Genomic DNA, 16,987 nt, shown 5'->3' with positions numbered 1-16,987 from the left:
GACACAGAGCAGTGGGCCAGTGGCCAGTGGCTTCCACACACTCCAAAGCTTGTTCGCGTTTTGGGAGAAGGGAACTGAACCTCTCGTTACTAGCCAAGTGTCATCAGTGTGCCTGCTCCCATCACAGTGGGCGAGTGGTTACCCACAAGCCCTTGCTGCTGTCACGGGCTCTCAGTGATTTGTGTCTGCGTGTGTGCGATAGTGTGTGTGTGTTTTAACGTCATGTCCTCCCTACAGTCAGGGGGTACTTGCTTAACAGGAGGTGAGAGATACACCTGCTATGAGCCTGTAGGTCTGCCATGTCTCTGTCAGTTCACTGGAGCCCTGGAGTGTGTAAGAGAACTCACACCTGGATCACCACGCTGTGGCTTCGTTTGGCTGCGTATCCGGTCCAGTCACTGAAAGTGTGTGAGGGCCACTGCTTGTTTTTGATGGTGAGGGCCCTCATTTTTCTCCAGTAGCAAACTGCTTTGTCTGATCCTGTTTATGTTGCCTGGTCATGGCATATGAACCACATGCATTTGTGTGTTTGGCTTTTACAGTGTTAGTGCAGTCAGAACAGCGGTGCTCAGGTAAGCACTGCAGCGCTCTGCTGGGACGATGTCAGTGGGGGCCAGCTCCTCCCAAACGCTATAGTAACTCCTGCAGACCAACCCGCATGGGTCCTACTGCCACGGCAACCCTGCTGTGTTGCTGGAGCTCCTGAGAAAACACAGCAGTCTAAAGGCTTGATTGCAGCTTGTTCTTTAGTTAAGCGAGTTTGGTTACGTTAGAGTTAAGCAAATTTGTTGGGCAGTAAGGAAGACATCTGATGTGGTGAACATGTGGTTTGTGTGGGTGAGGTAGAGCCTGTGTTTGCGAGGGTGAGGCGGAGCCTTTGTTTGCGAGGGTGAGGCGGAGCCTGTGTGCGAGGGTGAGGCGGAGCCTGTGTGCGAGGGTGAGGCGGAGCCTGTGTGCGAGGGTGAGGCGGAGGCTGTGTGCGAGGGTGAGGCGGAGGCTGTGTGCGAGGGTGAGGCGGAGGCTGTGTGCGAGGGTGAGGCGGAGGCTGTGTGCGAGGGTGAGGCGGAGCCTGTGTGCGAGGGTGAGGCGGAGCCTGTGTGCGAGGGTGAGGCGGAGCCTGTGTGCGAGGGTGAAGCGGAGGCTGTGTGCGAGGGTGAGGCGGAGCCTGTGTGCGAGGGTGAGGCGGAGCCTGTGTGCGAGGGTGAGGCGGAGCCTGTGTGCGAGGGTGAGGCGGAGGCTGTGTGCGAGGGTGAGGCGGAGCCTGTGTGCGAGGGTGAGGCGGAGGCTGTGTGCGAGGGTGAGGCGGAGGCTGTGTGCGAGGGTGAGGCGGAGCCTGTGTGCGAGGGTGAGGCGGAGGCTGTGTGCGAGGGTGAGGCGGAGGCTGTGTGCGAGGGTGAGGCGGAGGCTGTGTGCGAGGGTGAGGCGGAGCCTGTGTGCGAGGGTGAGGCGGAGCCTGTGTGCGAGGGTGAGGCGGAGCCTGTGTGCGAGGGTGAGGCGGAGCCTGTGTTTGTATCTTTTTCAGTTTGCTTAGTCGGGCAATGAGTCGTATGAGGATCATTTTCCCAGAATACAGAGTTCAGAATACACAGATCATAATACACAGAATATGCAGTGAGTTATATTTATACATTTATATTAATTTCACATCTGATGAAGGATCTCTGTCTTAAATGTCTGGTTTCTCTGGAAACCTTGTATATTTCACTGCAATTTGTTTGTGTGTATATAAAGAAACAGGACATTTCGGACAGTGGTCCTTCATTAGCTCAGCAAGCAAAGTGCTTCTGAATTACAAATCCAAAACCTGCTGTTTCTTTGGAAACTTTGTATACTTCACCATAACTGTGAATATCTTTCCAGCAGTCACTACAGTACGTTTTTTCTGTAAAACTGCAGTTTTACGGAAACTCCTCCTCGCCGTCGTCATCTGCTACACCATACGTCATGTCACCTATTCAAAGGCCAATGCCACTGGTTTGCAGCTGTTTTGAGCGCGCCCCGGATCAGCTGCTGCGGCTGGGCGCTCACACCCTGTCCCTCGCCTGTTCCTGCAGGTTCCCACCAAGAAGCTGAAGAAATTTGAGAAGGAGTACCACACTCAGAGAGAGAGGCAGCTCCAGCAAGAGGACCCCATAGACAGGTACCAGGTAGGTCAGTCCCCGCCGTCCCACCTCCGACTCCCTCTCCTCCTCATCCTCATCTCTCGCCTTCACCTCCTGTCTTGTCACCCTGTCCCAGTTCAGGACGGTGTAGGCATCTGCGTGGACTGCAGCAGGCTTCAGGCAGAGCGCGCTCTTAGAGGAGAAAGCGCAGGAAACACAGACTCTTACTCCAGCGCCTTTGGCGCGTTGCGCTCCCAGGGACTTTAATTTTTGCTTTTGTAAGATGTAGGCCTATGCCTTAGTGCCATGTTTAATTTACACAAAACAGAAGTCTTGGTTTTACTGGAAGGCTTGTGAAATTACACTGCCAGCTTTTGCTGTATTTATGTGCAATTTTATGGATGTTATGATTGTTTTTATTAAAGAAATGCTGAGATTTTTACTTATAAGCTAAAACAAGTATTTCCAAGAGCAGCTATATTAGAGAGAACTGAATTAATTCTGACACACCTTCATATTTTGTTTACATTTGAGTTCTTATTGTGAACCAAAGCATGTTGCTATTAAAAAGATTAACCAGTATTCTGTTTTCGCGAATTCTAAAGGTTTGAATTAGAATTCGTTTAATAACACCATCCTCATTAACATCCTTTTATAAACCTTTTTGTTCCTTCCTTGCTTGTTCTTAATTATTCCTACTTTTTTGCTGCTGTCTGTTATATAAGTGAATGCATTATATTAACATTTGTTTGTTTCTGTGAGAATGCAATAAAAATCATTTTGTAGGACCTTCTACATTTTTATGTAAGAGTTGTGTAAAGTTGTGTAAAGTATTTCAAGCAGACAACTCAGGCAGGAGTGCTGCATTCAGGTTAAACGTTCAGTGTCATTACTTCCAGTTTACTTCTTGCAAGACTTACCCATTTTAACCAATGAGCTTTGCTCACTCACCCTACTTAACCAATGGTGCGTTAGAGGGCAGAGTGTTGGGCGGAGAGGAAGCTGTGTTTTCTGCAGGATGGGTGCGGTGTCTGTTCTCTAGAGCTAATGGGTATAGTGTTTGAGACTGGTAGGCTGAAGCAGTAGAAGGTAAGCCCTCAACCCAGCGGCTCTCTGGTTATTAACGCTGCTTGCCTAACTCTGTCTCTGCTGTAACCTTCCTCTTACACAATGGCTTTGCGGTCTGTCAGTGTGTGTTCTGTACCCAAAGTGGTTCCAGGCATGTCCATGTATGAGTGCCCCACAGCTATTGTGTAGGAGCACTTTGTTATTAAACTTCTGTTGTACGTCTGTGCGTGTCTGTTTGTGGCTGTGTGTACGCGCAAGTATGTGTGTGGCTGCGTGTATATGTGTGGGTAGAAATGGGAATCAGATGACCGGTTTTCCTCTTCCTGACAAGCGGACAGTCCGGCAGTGTGTGTATCATGTGAGATCACTTAGTCAATGGGACCCCATCTCATAAAGCCTGGTTTTCGTAATCAGACCGTGGAGGTGCTTGAAGAAGGGTGATCCCGTTCACATGAGCGGCCAGAGACCGTACATCCTCACTTCCTCCTCCACAGAGAGACAGTTTCGGCCTGACCACTCACCCTGTTCATACACTCACAGGCTCTTCTTATCCTGCATCTGTCTGGGACCAGCCATGTGATGGTCATTATGCCAAAACTGATCCTAGGCCAGCGCCTAGTGCCGAGTGGTCAGAGCTGCATGCTGTGTTTGTTCTGGTCCTGTACAGCCGAGCTTGGCCTGCTGTGCTTGTGTTTCCCTGCTGTGGCACTCCTTATGGTGTTCATACGTCTGTGTTTTGGAGAACTGATGTGAAGTAGAAAAGTGACTAGTGTGATGCGTTCACTGTGGGGACTGATCACCTCTGCAGCTCAGTTTTACTAGCATAGGAGAAGATTGACTGAGTGTGACATAATGTTACCCATAATGTTCTCAGTAAGCCGATTGAAGAAAGCAACAATAAGCAGTAAAGCAGTTTGTCTAGTCAGGCACTTGCCCAGGCATTGCTGATGCCTTGTTTATACATTTTTTGTTTGTTTGTTTTGTTGTTGCTTCTTGTTCTGTTTTAGGGGTTTCATTTGCTTTTTTCGTGAAGCTTTTGCGAAGCCAATTCAGCGAGCTTTGCCAAGCACTCCGCTCTCTTAAAACCCCACTGATCGACGGTCAAGCCCTCTCTGAACATCAGCCTCAGAAGCTGCGGGCAGGAGCCTACTGACGGGAGCTGCCTATCGTGATGCTCACGCCCCAGTGTGGCTCCTGCTCACACCCTTTAACTGCCACTCTGGTTCCATCAGCGTTGGGCCCACAAAGACCTCAGCAGTAACTGACCATTTGTGGTGAAACACAACCCAGCTCACGGTCAAACAGTGCTGGGTGAATTTATCCCCTACTTCATAGCCACAGAGGGCATGAGGAGGCCAGCTTGGCGCTTTCTGCAGTGGCAGAGTTGTGTGGATGCGCTGTGCCCACAAGTAGTTACCCTGTTTTGTTACGTATCTGAGCATCTGTGCAGTTTCAGTGGATGTGGAGCTTAACCGTGGACCAGTGAGTTTAATTAGCGGAGCCTTTTGCTTCGACTGTCTATGCATTCTTAAACCGATAAATGCTAACACTTGTGGTGTGGGTGTGTGCACGCCTGTGTGTGTGTGTGTGCATCTCCAGAGGGAGAATCGTCGTCTCCAGGAAGCCAGCATGCGTCTGGAGCAGGAGAATGATGACCTTGCACATGAGCTGGTCACCAGCAAGATCGCCCTGAGAAACGACCTGGACCAGGTGTGCGCCTCCTCTCCCTCACTTTACCCTGTATCTGTATTTATATACCAGGTGTGCGCCTCCTCTCCCTCACTTTACCCTGTATCTGTATTTATATACCAGGTGTGCGCCTCCTCTCCCTCACTTTACCCTGTATCTGTATTTATATACCAGGTGTGCGCCTCCTCTCCCTCACTTTACCCTGTATCTGTATTTATATACCAGGTGTGCGCCTCCTCTCCCTCACTTTACCCTGTATCTGTATTTATATACCAGGTGTGCGCCTCCTCTCCCTCACTTTACCCTGTATCTGTATTTATATACCAGGTGTGCGCCTCCTCTCCCTCACTTTACCCTGTATCTGTATTTATATACCAGGTGTGCGCCTCCTCTCCCTCACTTTACCCTGTATCTGTATTTATATACCAGGTGTGCGCCTCCTCTCCCTCACTTTACCCTGTATCTGTATTTATATACCAGGTGTGCGCCTCCTCTCCCTCACTTTACCCTGTATCTGTATTTATATACCAGGTGTGCGCCTCCTCTCCCTCACTTTACCCTGTATCTGTATTTATATACCAGGTGTGCGCCTCCTCTCCCTCACTTTACCCTGTATCTGTATTTATATACCAGGTGTGCGCCTCCTCTCCCTCACTTTACCCTGTATCTGTATTTATATACCAGGTGTGCGCCTCCTCTCCCTCACTTTACCCTGTATCTGTATTTATATACCAGGTGTGCGCCTCCTCTCCCTCACTTTACCCTGTATCTGTATTTATATACCAGGTGTGCGCCTCCTCTCCCTCACTTTACCCTGTATCTGTATTTATATACCAGGTGTGCGCCTCCTCCCCTTTGCTTATATCTGTATTTATCTACAACCTGCTTCATCAAACATGTAGAACTAAACAGCTAGAAACTGATGTAAAACTAAAACGGCTGTAAGAAAAACTGCTGTAAGAAAATACTGTGTATTGTGTATTGCTACAATATGTAGGTTTGTAGCAAAGGTTTGTGTGCATTTCTGTTCGGGTATCTGTGTATGTGTGTGTGCCTAACGTTTTGTCTATTCTTGTGTATGTATCTGCTTGTGTGTGTGTGTGTGTGTGTGTGTGTGTGTGTGTGTGTCTGTTTGTGTCTCTATCTTTGTCTGTCTGTCTGTCTGTCTGTGTGTGTGTCTCTATCTTTGTGTGTGTCTTTGTGTCTGTCTGTCTGTCTGTCTGTGTGTGTGTGTCTCTATCTTTGTGTGTGTCTTTGTGTCTGTCTGTCCGTGTGTGTGTTTGTCTGTCTGTCTCTCTCTGTGTGTGTGTGTGTGTGTGTGTGTGTGTGTGTGTGTGTGTGTGTGTGTGTGTGTGTATCTTTGTCTGTCTGTCTGTGTGCGTGCGTGCGTCCAGGCTGAGGACAAGGCCGATGTGCTGAACAAGGAGCTGCTGAGCACCAAACAGCGGCTGGTGGAGACAGAAGAGGAGAAGAGAAGACAGGAGGAGGAGACTGCTCAGGTGTGCTTTAGCCCCGCCTCCACACCTGAGCCTGCCCACTGCTGAAAGCTTTCGTGGGCCTGATGAAACCTGGATTTTTCTGTTTCAGATAAAGGAGGTGTTCAGAAGAGAGCTGGAGAAAGCTGAGCTTGAGATAAAGAAGACCACAGCCATCATCGCAGAATATAAACAGGTAGCACGCAGTCGCTGAGATAGTGGACAACCTCAGATCCTCCTCACACAAACATTTCACACAAACATTACAGTAACTGGGAAGATATTTCGATTTTTTGATACGCTGGAAGAACTTTGGAAAAACACTACTCTTTTTTTTCCTGAGGCACAGAGATCGTAAGCCCGACAAATAGAATTTGTTTTGTCTTATGAATAGTTGGGTGTTACATTTGATGAAAATGTATCTTTTAACCTGCATATCATATCGAAAAATGTTAAAGAAGGTACATTAAAAACTTTAGGAACAACTCAAGAGGCAGGAACGAAGCATTTAGAGACTGAAATCTTTTAAATAGGCATGCCTCTAACAACTCTGCACACTGGCACTCTGTATTTGGTATTAAGACTGATAACATCAGTTACTCAGTTGTTCACACTTATGTTGGGTTATTTTTGCGTACAAAGCCCTTATTGGTCAGCTTCTCTCATATTTGTATTTTTTCATAAAAAACTATTATTTACATTCTATGTTATTCTCAGTTTTACCTTCCAACTTTTACTAACAGTTCTCCAATCTGAAATGAGCTGTAGAAACATTTCAGGTTGGAGCATTTCAGTTCTTTGGCAGTGTTTATGATCATGGTGAAAGGGTTGCAGGGTTAAAAATGAAAAACTTCTGATGTGTGATGGTTTCTGTCTGTGTTCACATGTCAGATTTGCTCTCAGCTGAGTACCAGGTTGGAGAGGCAGCAGGCTTCCACCAAGGAGGAGCTGGAGATGGTGAAGGTAAGATCTCACACTGCCTGAGTGACTCAGAACTCTAAGATGACGTGGATGTGAGGTTCAGGTTGAGAAACAAGTGGACTTTTTTGCGATGTGTGCGTGCGTGCGTGCGTGCGTGTGTGTGTGCGTGTGTGTGTGCGTGTGTGTGTGCGTGCGTGTGTGTGTGCGTGTGTGCGTGCGTGTGTGCGTGCGTGTGTGCGTGCGTGTGTGTGTGCGTGCGTGTGTGCGTGCGTGTGTGCGTGCGTGTGTTTGTGTGCGTGTGTGCACGCGTGTGTGCACGCGTGTGCGCATGTGTGCGTGTGCGCGTGTGTGTGCACTCAGAGTAAAGTGATGGCGTGTGAGCGTTGTCGTGAGCTGTTCAGCAAGGAGGGACCCCTGCACATTCCCGCTGTGTCCCAGGACAACCGCGACTCCGACCTGGACGAAGAGAAAGACTCTCTGAAGGCGCAGCTGCGGGAGCTGGAGCTGGAGCTGGCTCAGACCAAACTGCAGCTGGTGGAGGCCAAGTGCCGGATCCAGGTCCCTGCCCGTGCTTCTAGCGTGCTTACACGCTTTAGCCTTTTAGGAACATCGTTCATTCCTAGTAATTCAGTAGTTCCAAACAGCAGACTCCTGATGAAACACTCTGTGAGAGAACCTGAGTGGGGCTAGGCACCTGAGGAGTGGACTTGGAGCCTCTGCTGTGCAGTATTATGCTCTTATAGCTGAGAGAGCCAAGCACAGCATATAATCAGATTATATATGGATGTACCGCACAGTACCTCTCGTGGGGTTTTTAAACTTATGATGACATATAACACATTACCACAGAACTAGGTTAATACTCCTTGTTCAGATAGCACATCTCACTGGGCTTGGTTGGTTTGTTTTGTATCTTTCTTTGTATCAGGAGCTGGAGCACCAGAGAGGAGTGCTGATGACCGAAGTCCAAGCTGCCAAAAACTCCTGGTTCAGTAAAACCCTGGGATCCCTGAAGACCTCAGCCGGCAGCCAGGCCCCTTCTTCACCCAAAGAGGGCCAGTAGGACCCACACGGGCCTCAGCCAATGAGAGGGCAGTCCTCTGCATGGCTAATGGCAAGGAAGAATCCAGGACACTACTAGACAACACAAGCGGCAATGCAGTATTCCCTCTCAGAGGTGGGACAAGCAGCAGCCCAGCTGAAGTACTGCTCCCAGGCTACAGGGCCTCCAGTGGGATACAACTTTCACCCCAACAGGCTTCGCTTGGTAGTGCAGCCAGCTGACTTCTTCGGACAAGCGCTTGTTCGTGTGTGGAGGTTACCTTTGACACGTAGCCAAGCATAGCCAGTTTGTTTTTTCGTCAGTTGTGGACATGTTGTGGAAACTAAGTGTTTTACAGCTGTGTGTCATAATCACTGTTTCTATTTTAGCATTAACACTATGAGCAGTAATGATTGTAGCCATAGTGAAGAGGGACGCACAGGTGACGTCTGAGTCAATGCAACAGTCCCACCTAGTGGTGAATACGAGTACTGCAGAGTACTGAGTTTAACTTTTTTTATACTTGTTGCCTTTGCTGCGCTTTCCTTGGATAGAATACCTACAAATCTACTAACGAGAAAAACGTTCTCTCTAACATAGATTAATAGATGAATACGCAGTGGCTCATTTATCCACACATTTACAAACATATCCTACTTTTTCCATTTTAGAGAGGGGATACTGCATTCAGATTAAAATGTTCCTGTTGGTTTTCTATATAGTAATAATAAATGTAATTGTTTTGTCATGTGAATAACTACATGTTAAATCTTTTATCTTGTACAGTTGTTAAAGTGCAGTTTACTTCTCTTTATTTTTCTTTCATTTTTGTTTCACTGTCATCTCTGTAAATAGCTTAAAGCGGTGTTCAAAACCAGTCGATCACGACCATTAACCCCAAAACAACATTCCTGCTTTGTATTGCTTAAACTTACACACTCCCACAAGTGAAACCCTGCAGCCATGTTCCCAGAGTCTTTCAGAACAGGAGGTCCGAGTTCCCTGAACACAGGTCCAGGTTTACGTCCTGTCCCACACCGAGCTGCTTGGCTCGGCTGGCAGTGGAGGCCACCTCCTTGCATCAACAGTGGTTCATACCCACTGTAATGTGCAAGCCATTTAACTTAACATTTTCTTACCTTAAACGGTGTGTGTGTGTGTGTTTGCCTATACCAGGGGCAGCATGCATCATAAATGTGCCAAGAGTTGTGTGCAGGTCTCTCCTCACAGGCTGTTTGTCAGGTTTAAGTGCTTGGTGGAGGAAGCTGGTTACAATACAGCTGTGGTGTTCACCTGGTGTGTTTACCTGTGGTCAACAGGGTTGTATTCTCATGTCTGCTGATCTGTACAGAAAAATGGGCAAGGTTTCAGTAATTAAGGCGTCGCTGAGAACGCTGCATGCAGTCATAGCTGATGTATTACCTGCTACCTAGTCAATGTCAGGACTTGTGTTTCTCAGCTCATTGTCTTCCTGAATCGTTGTCCTTTACTGTCCGGTGCCCGTTGTCATTTCCAGACTGCATGGATCGTAACTCACACTAACAGGAAGTCTTTATTGTTCATTTATACTGTTGTTGAATTCTGTAGTTATATCTTCTATTTTGTAATTTCTGAAATTGTGTGCTGCCAAGCATCAGTTTAATATAGACTAATATTAAAGTGCAATCCAGTCTTATAGATGGAGCCTAGATTATAAGGGCAGGTGACGTTGTCTGGGTCCTTCAGGTTGGTCAACGTAAGCTTGGGTTGTTATGGGTTTACCAGTTGCAATGTTCCATCCAGTTGGTATCTGAACAAATAACTACTTGACAAATAAACATTGGCTCTTGTTGTTAATGTTTGACCTCGGTCTCTCTTGTCATATCATTATTCTTCAGCCCTTATATAAATGTAATAATGTAGTAATAACCAATTTATTCAGATTTGTGTACTACTACTGAGGTGAAAACAGAACTAATACAATAACAAGCAGACTGGAAAAAATTGAAATGACTAAAATAAGGACATCATACAATATTTGCATGTATTTTAAAGTTTGTTCAGAGCATGAATTAATCACATTACAACATCTTGATGTTTACAGTAGCAGTATTCTTCAAGTGCACTTGTGCAGAGACAATGTGTCGATATATTCTTCAAGCACAGCAATTTAGAAGCAGCTTCAGCAAGAATAACAGTTGCGAGAACCAGTAAACCTGGTGTTGGTTTAGGGTAATGCTTCAATCATATGGTCACTGTTGATGGTTTGTGCATTCTATTCATCTCACACATCACAAGCTGAATCATTTTATCTACCAGTATAACAACCAAAAAAGCTGACTGGATCATTCCCACCAACTCTTTACACTACATTGTCACCCCCGGGACTCATATCATCAAAGTAGTTGTCTGCAAAGCGGAGCATCTGTTGTATGGCGGTTAGGAGCAGGATATCGCATTCCAGCTCCAGCTCCAGCTCATGGCTGTAGTTCTTCACCGGGATTACACTAGACATGGACACCCCAACACGGGCGCTGGCCTCTCGCACCTGCAGGGCCACAGGAAAGGATATTAGTACACAAATAACAAGAAGGCTGTGGGATTTGTTGTACAGGTCTGGGGTAAAGCTACTGGCCAGCTGATAAAGTAAAATCCACATGAACACCAGGACCCAGGAACTCCCAGCAGAACATTGCCCTGAGCAATGGAGATATAGCCTTCAGAAATGCCTCAACTCTTCATGGCAGAATTAACAAGGTGCTGGAAACATAGTTCCCCAGCATCCCAATCCAAGTATACTGTAATGCACGTAGCGCCCCCCAGGTCACCCTGAGTTGGCACGTTACATCTAGCCCGTCTGTGGGAGGGGTGCTATAAATCATCAGAAATTTGACCTTTTTTTTTGCAATTTGATGTCTAGCCACAGTGGCACAATTCAGATATACTTAAATTGGAAACCCATCCAACTTGCACCATATTTGACACATAACTAGTATATACTTGAAGTGGGAGTGTCAGATCTCAGCTTTGGAACAAGATATCAAGGTAATAAGAGGTCCCTGTGTATATCTGGATGTCTATTAATCAACCTTTCAAGATGATAGGAGAAAGTCAGCATTTTTTACTTTCTCCAATCTACTCCAAACTCACAACGTTAGTAAGAGGGACCCAGATTTAGACAGTGGTGGTGGTTAATTTGTGGGAGATATGACTGTCAAGAATATATACAGGTTTTCGACAGTAGAATTTCACCACTCTAAAGACAGACATAGGGTCAGTGAGAGATGGGTACATGGAAAAATGGTATTAAAGCATAATCACCTTTCTAAAAATAACTTCCTCATTCTGGAGAACACCAGTCAGTCAAATATACTTGAACTGGGATCCCACTCTCAGTATATTGAAATCCTTGCTTAGGGACACCGAGACAATTTTGTCATTACATTTTGCATTCAGGATGAACACTTTTTAGGTATAATATGAAAAATATGAAAGAAGAGACTGAACTTTATGAGGCAAAAAACAGCTCTTTTCTATGTGCTTTAAAGTACAATATGTATATGTAAGAAAGTATATACAAATGTGGATGTGACTCTGTAAAGCTTGTATGCCAAACTTTGGAGGTCATCCCACTTGTAGTATATCTGACATAACTAAAATATACTTTAAGTGGGCTTGTCAGATCTCAGTTAGGCCTCTCCTATTCAAATGCATTGCCCATAAGTGCATATTGAGTTTGGGCCTGCTACATTGTATGTTTGGTCTTTAAGTCCCTAAAACGTACACATCTAGGGTTAGGGTTATCATTTCAGCATTTTCATGGGGATGTAGGAGGCCTCATGGATGACATATCGACGCAATGGCCCCCTAGGTGATCAGACACAACAAACATCAACTGTTCTAAAGGGTGTCCAAAACTAGTATATGACTTATGTTATTCAGGGCGCCCAGATGAGCCACCAGTCCAAGCGGCGAAGTCTGGCCACCTCCCCAAACTCAGTTAGGAAACATCACACTCCAAGTATATTTCCATTCATATCAAAAGGCAGGGTTGCTACCCCCTTCCCTCAATATCCCCACACCATTACAACACCAGCGTCAGCCTGAACCATTTATACAAGACAGAATGGATGCTTTCCATGTTGTTTATGCCAAACTCAATTGTCCAATTTTGGTACGCCTATACAAATTGTAGCCTTAGTTGCCTGTTCTTATCCAACAGTAGTGGCACCCAGTGTGGCCTTCTGCTGATGTAACCCATCTGCTTCAAGGTTCAATGTGTTGAATCTTGCATCTCTCAGTTGTAAGAAGTGGTTATTTGAGTTACTGTTTCTTTTCTCCCAGCTTGAACCAGTTTGGCATGACCACCCAAAGAACTGCTGTGCACTGGCTAGTTTTTTTTCCAGACCAATCTCTGTACACCCTAGAGATGTTTGTGTCTAAATGCCCAGTAGATCAGCAGCCCATCTAGCACCCACAACCACGGCACGTTCAAACACCCTTAAAATCACATTTCTTCCCCTTTCTGTTATTCAGTTTGAACTTCAGCAGGTCATCTTGACCACTTCTACATGCCTAAATGCATCGAGTTGCTGCCATGTGATTTAGATCTTTGCGTTAACAATCAGCCAAGCAGTTGAACAGGTGTAATTAAAAGGCACCGGTGAATACACACACATACAAAAAACATACATATTATATATATGAGAAGCAGGACATTTTGGACAGAGGTCCTTCAGCAGCGGTGCATATATATATATATATATATATATATATATATATATATATATATATATAAAATTATAGATGGATACATACATATCAACTAGGCATAATATAGCTCCATGACAGCACTACTTTCTACTATCCTAATTACCTTAGTTTTGATGTAGGAACTGAGGTAGATATTCTGAAGATCTTCTTCCACAAGGGGGCAAGCCTCATCCACCTTGGTGAGCAAAACGATTTGGGGAATTCCTACAACCAGTTTTCACAGTGGTCAGCTGCCCACATATCGAGACGTCATACACAAATTTATCCCGCACAGTAAGTTAAGATGTTGAGCTTCATCTACTACATATTCTCCACCTCACCCAGCAAATTCGCTCTTTTGCGAATGGCAGTAAGTTTTTCCTCCACTTTACTGGGCATAAGGGTTACTTTGCAGGTGTCCAGCACGTACACCACACAGTGGACCTTGTCCTGCAGGGTTAAGGACCTGGGCGGTTTCACTTCATCCTCTGCCTCATATGGTGCTGCAGGATTGAACTGGTGCAAGAGGTTTCACAGTATTGCAATCAAACAAGCCTTTCCCTGATGCCGTTTTTCCACTTTAACCGTTATAGAAACTGATGCTTGTAACAGACATAGTATCAAACACTGTGATAACATGGCTAAGAGGGAGCGGAGGCCAACAGGGAGTGGTGTGTACAGATATTCCTGTATCGGGGTGTAAAAATGGCACCTTCATGGACACCATTGACTGCACAGTCCCCAAGGCTTTAAGTAAAGCACCCAGTGCACAGAGGGTCTTTAGGCCTTAAGGGCACCTGGGCTATCAGTCACTGGGGGTAGAAATAACAAATCTGGTATGAGATATCATGTATCCATCACCAACCCCATCACCAAGGTGCACATCAGTAATAATGGCACTGCCAATACAGACAGCTTTTCTATCTTAACTTCCCCCCCAGCTTTTGCTCCTAGTTTGTATCTGTTGGCACACTTGCCCAAAGTACCTTAAATAACAGCAATTCAACAACAAAACCAAAAGATCTTACTCACCTTATACCGGTCGGGTATGTGACCATTTATGGCACTGCTAATATCATCAATGCTCAGGCCAGCCTCTGATGCCTCCTCTAATCCCATAGTGTCACACAAAATGAAGGGTAAGGCCACTCCTTCGTTACCAGCCCTAATTGTGTAGGTGCGATACTAACAACCAAGAAAGATCATGGAAAAACTGTCAGTTGCTAACTATTTAAGAAATTAAGAAAGTCAGAAATTTGTCTCTCTCTTCTTGCTGAAACTGAAGTTAGAGACAAGATTTAGGCTTGAAACATTGGCCAATATTAAGCAAACCATTTTTGTTTCCCAGTAATAATGAAGAGAGACCAGTCATATAGCCAGTCATTTTGCTGCATGCTTGTATGATCCTTTGAGGGTTTGCACCTGTTTGGTGATGCTGCTGTCCAAGGATCCTGACATAGCTTTGCTGGTCACATGACCGCAGAAGATGGAGTTGATGGAGTTAAAGAAACTGGACTTCCCAGCACCAACAGGCCCAATCATTAGAATCCGGAGTTGCTTCACGGTGCTGATAAGGGGCTTGTAAGTCTTTACTGACTCCATGAGTTCTGCTCTTCTTCTGCAAAAGGGTTCAAAACCACAGATATTGGTAACAGCACTGAAACACAGCGCACACACAGACGTCTAACCAATGACATCTAAACATACTCAGCTGTCCATAAAATGTTCCTCCATGGTTTCTTCTCAACACTTTTTCCTGGCACAGATGCTGGCAGGTTGAGTGCAAAAAAGAATGAAGAATAAATGACAACTATAAACACTTTCCATCTGCTTAGTTGCCTCTTTGTCTTTTACACAACAAGTATGATTTCTGCGCCTTTATAAATTTCATAAACTTGTTCTTCGCATTAAGCTGGACCGACAGTTGACCAGTGCTTTAGTTGAATATAGCACTCCATAAAAATAGATTATATAGCTACAGAAGGTGACAAAATGCAAAATAGATCAATTAAGAAAACAATGTAAATAAAATAATTTCTGTATATTGCAAATATGCAAATTGAGTTTCTAATACAATCAAGTCGTTTTTTCGTAATCACAGTACAACTACATGTTCAATGTCCTCACACCTGATAAAAGGGTGAATGGAAAATCTGATCCTAAACACGTTTGGGCTATGCCTACAACTGAGAACGGAATCACAGCACACAGCACCAAGTCAAAAAACAAAAAAACAGGTTTATATTCCAAAACGTAACTCACCCTCTGTTACCTTGTAGACCTCGCATTCAATCAGCTGCTGGTTATTTCCATACATTGTAGCGGTATTAAACATGTAAGCATTTCCTGGGTTACAGTACACTTGCGCACAGTTATTATAACAAAACCACATGTCATCGCCAAAACGAGGACCACTGGCGTCATCCAGGCGTGCACGAGCACCGTGGGCAGTCATGACCCTAAACCAGACAGGTGTTGGGTCTTGGAGGCTGAACAGGAAAGCTTTCTCATCATCGATGTACTGCCCTGTTTGGGCATAATCTTTGCTAGTATAGCCACCAAAGACGTATCCGGAATAGCTGTAGGCCACAACAACAGTAGGGCCTTGGCGGTCACATCTCTGGTGAAAGGCCTGTCCGGCATATCCGTGGACACTCGCTTTGTACAGAAGGTTCAGTTCAACTTCCCCAAGCAAAGTGTATAATCGGCTCAGCTGCTGTTCGTTTAATTTAGAAGTGAGAGAGGCCATCTCACCTGCAGCTCCTGCAATAAGACCAGAGGAGGTCTAGCGCAGCACAAATGCCACTGAGGACTGTGGAAGGAAATGACTATAGATCTAATTATTATTGACTGAATTACTATAGATTTCGAGAATTAGTGTTGCAAACAAGCTCCGTGTCTTCAAGTACAGCCTACGGAGTCTGCAAGCTATCATTTCACTAAAAGAGGCTTTACGCTTTCGACATTCATCGATTCGTTATTTACGCACAATCTAAAACAATAAATCAAATCTTGTTTTTAAAAATAATTTATCTTAGTAAACAAATACTTACCGGGACCGGTAATCTTGGAAGGTGCAAAGTGAAAGCCACAGAGATATAGAAACTGTGCCTAACTTTCGTTTCCGGGAAGGCTGTTTTGATTACACACCCTGAACGCTTTGAAGATGGCTGGCCAAGCTTTCACCAGCCATTGGCTGTATTCACCTTTAAGTGTAAGCAACACATATTACAATGTTTCTGATTCATTTAGATCAGGAATATTCGACTCAGGACATCGGTTCCAAAATCATCGCGCTGGATTTTGCAATCGCTAGTCATACATATCCTAACTTTATACAACTTGCGTTGTTCTACCTATGAATAGGACAACCACTATTAAGAGCGTAATATTACTGCCCAAATTTCCTGGGATTGTTTTTAAGCGCATATAGGACTGTTTTGCAGTAACGAGGGTTCCGTTACACATATCTAAACATGCCCCGGCCACTTCAACGATACGCCCACGTCAGAAGCTACGCAGAAACCACTTCACCCGAATCAGCAACGGAGTGAGTGGCGGCCAAACACTGCATGAAGTCCCGCTTTACCGACCAAGATGAAAACTAGGTACAAGCTGATAGGCGTTACATCTACTTAGCTAGTTAACTTATTACGGATAACGCCGACAACTGGGTTACAAATTATGAAAATAATTGCAATCACTCTTTGAAATCGTCGCCTTCTGATCAGTATGACTGCAAATTTAACATGCACATGGCTAAATAAGTCAACCCAAAAGGATGCGTTTGCGTTTACTGCTAAAGCCTGTTTAGATTGGAACTCCCTACCCCCCTCCCTTTGGACTGCAGGTAGCCACTTAACAGTACGATTGAAACGGGGCAAACGGCCTAAACAGAGTACGTCCAGTTAAGTGACACGGTATCCTTGCTTTTGAGAAAATGCAACGTGCAGAATGCA

General features: G+C 45.2%; 2 protein-coding genes across 12 annotated transcripts in view; one reads left to right on the top strand and one right to left on the bottom strand.

Annotated features, from left to right (window-relative positions):
- Positions 1 to 8,662, top strand: part of rabgap1l (RAB GTPase activating protein 1-like) — an 81,233-nt gene extending 72,571 nt beyond the window's left edge. For 6 of the 10 annotated variants that reach the window (XM_081708606.1, XM_081708603.1, XM_035523236.2 and 3 more), the window contains 7 exons: positions 2,055 to 2,147; positions 4,770 to 4,880; positions 6,254 to 6,358; positions 6,447 to 6,530; positions 7,226 to 7,297; positions 7,616 to 7,813; positions 8,184 to 8,662. In XM_081708606.1, the coding sequence (XP_081564732.1) occupies positions 2,055 to 2,147; positions 4,770 to 4,880; positions 6,254 to 6,358; positions 6,447 to 6,530; positions 7,226 to 7,297; positions 7,616 to 7,813; positions 8,184 to 8,318 (798 nt within the window). In that variant the 3' untranslated portion in view covers positions 8,319 to 8,662. The other 4 variants (XM_081708604.1, XM_081708607.1, XM_035523237.2 and 1 more) reach the window with 2 other exon arrangements.
- A 1,637-nt stretch (positions 8,663 to 10,299) lies between these two features.
- LOC113574501 (interferon-induced protein 44-like) lies at positions 10,300 to 16,500 on the bottom strand. 2 transcript variants are annotated; one of them, XM_027005470.3, is made up of 8 exons: positions 16,082 to 16,500; positions 15,291 to 15,791; positions 14,736 to 14,796; positions 14,451 to 14,646; positions 14,061 to 14,213; positions 13,370 to 13,544; positions 13,153 to 13,253; positions 10,300 to 10,824 (listed from the first exon to the last, which is right to left on the bottom strand). In XM_027005470.3, the coding sequence occupies exons 2-8, from the start codon at positions 15,775 to 15,777 to the stop codon at positions 10,639 to 10,641; spliced, it is 1,359 nt and encodes a 452-aa protein (XP_026861271.2). In that variant the 5' UTR covers positions 15,778 to 15,791; positions 16,082 to 16,500; the 3' UTR covers positions 10,300 to 10,638. The 2 variants fall into 2 exon arrangements, with proteins under 2 accessions (XP_026861271.2, XP_081564735.1); XM_081708609.1 differs by lacking the exon at positions 16,082 to 16,500 and having other exon boundaries at positions 15,291 to 15,814.
- Between the last annotated feature and the right edge of the window lie 487 nt (positions 16,501 to 16,987).

The sequence above is a fragment of the Electrophorus electricus genome, chromosome 26 (genome assembly GCF_041902795.1).
Source record: "Electrophorus electricus isolate QZ-2024a chromosome 26, ASM4190279v1, whole genome shotgun sequence".
Taxonomy (NCBI): domain Eukaryota; kingdom Metazoa; phylum Chordata; class Actinopteri; order Gymnotiformes; family Gymnotidae; genus Electrophorus; species Electrophorus electricus.
Note: the sequence above shows the minus strand (reverse complement) of the source record. Positions and strands in the feature narration are given on the sequence as shown.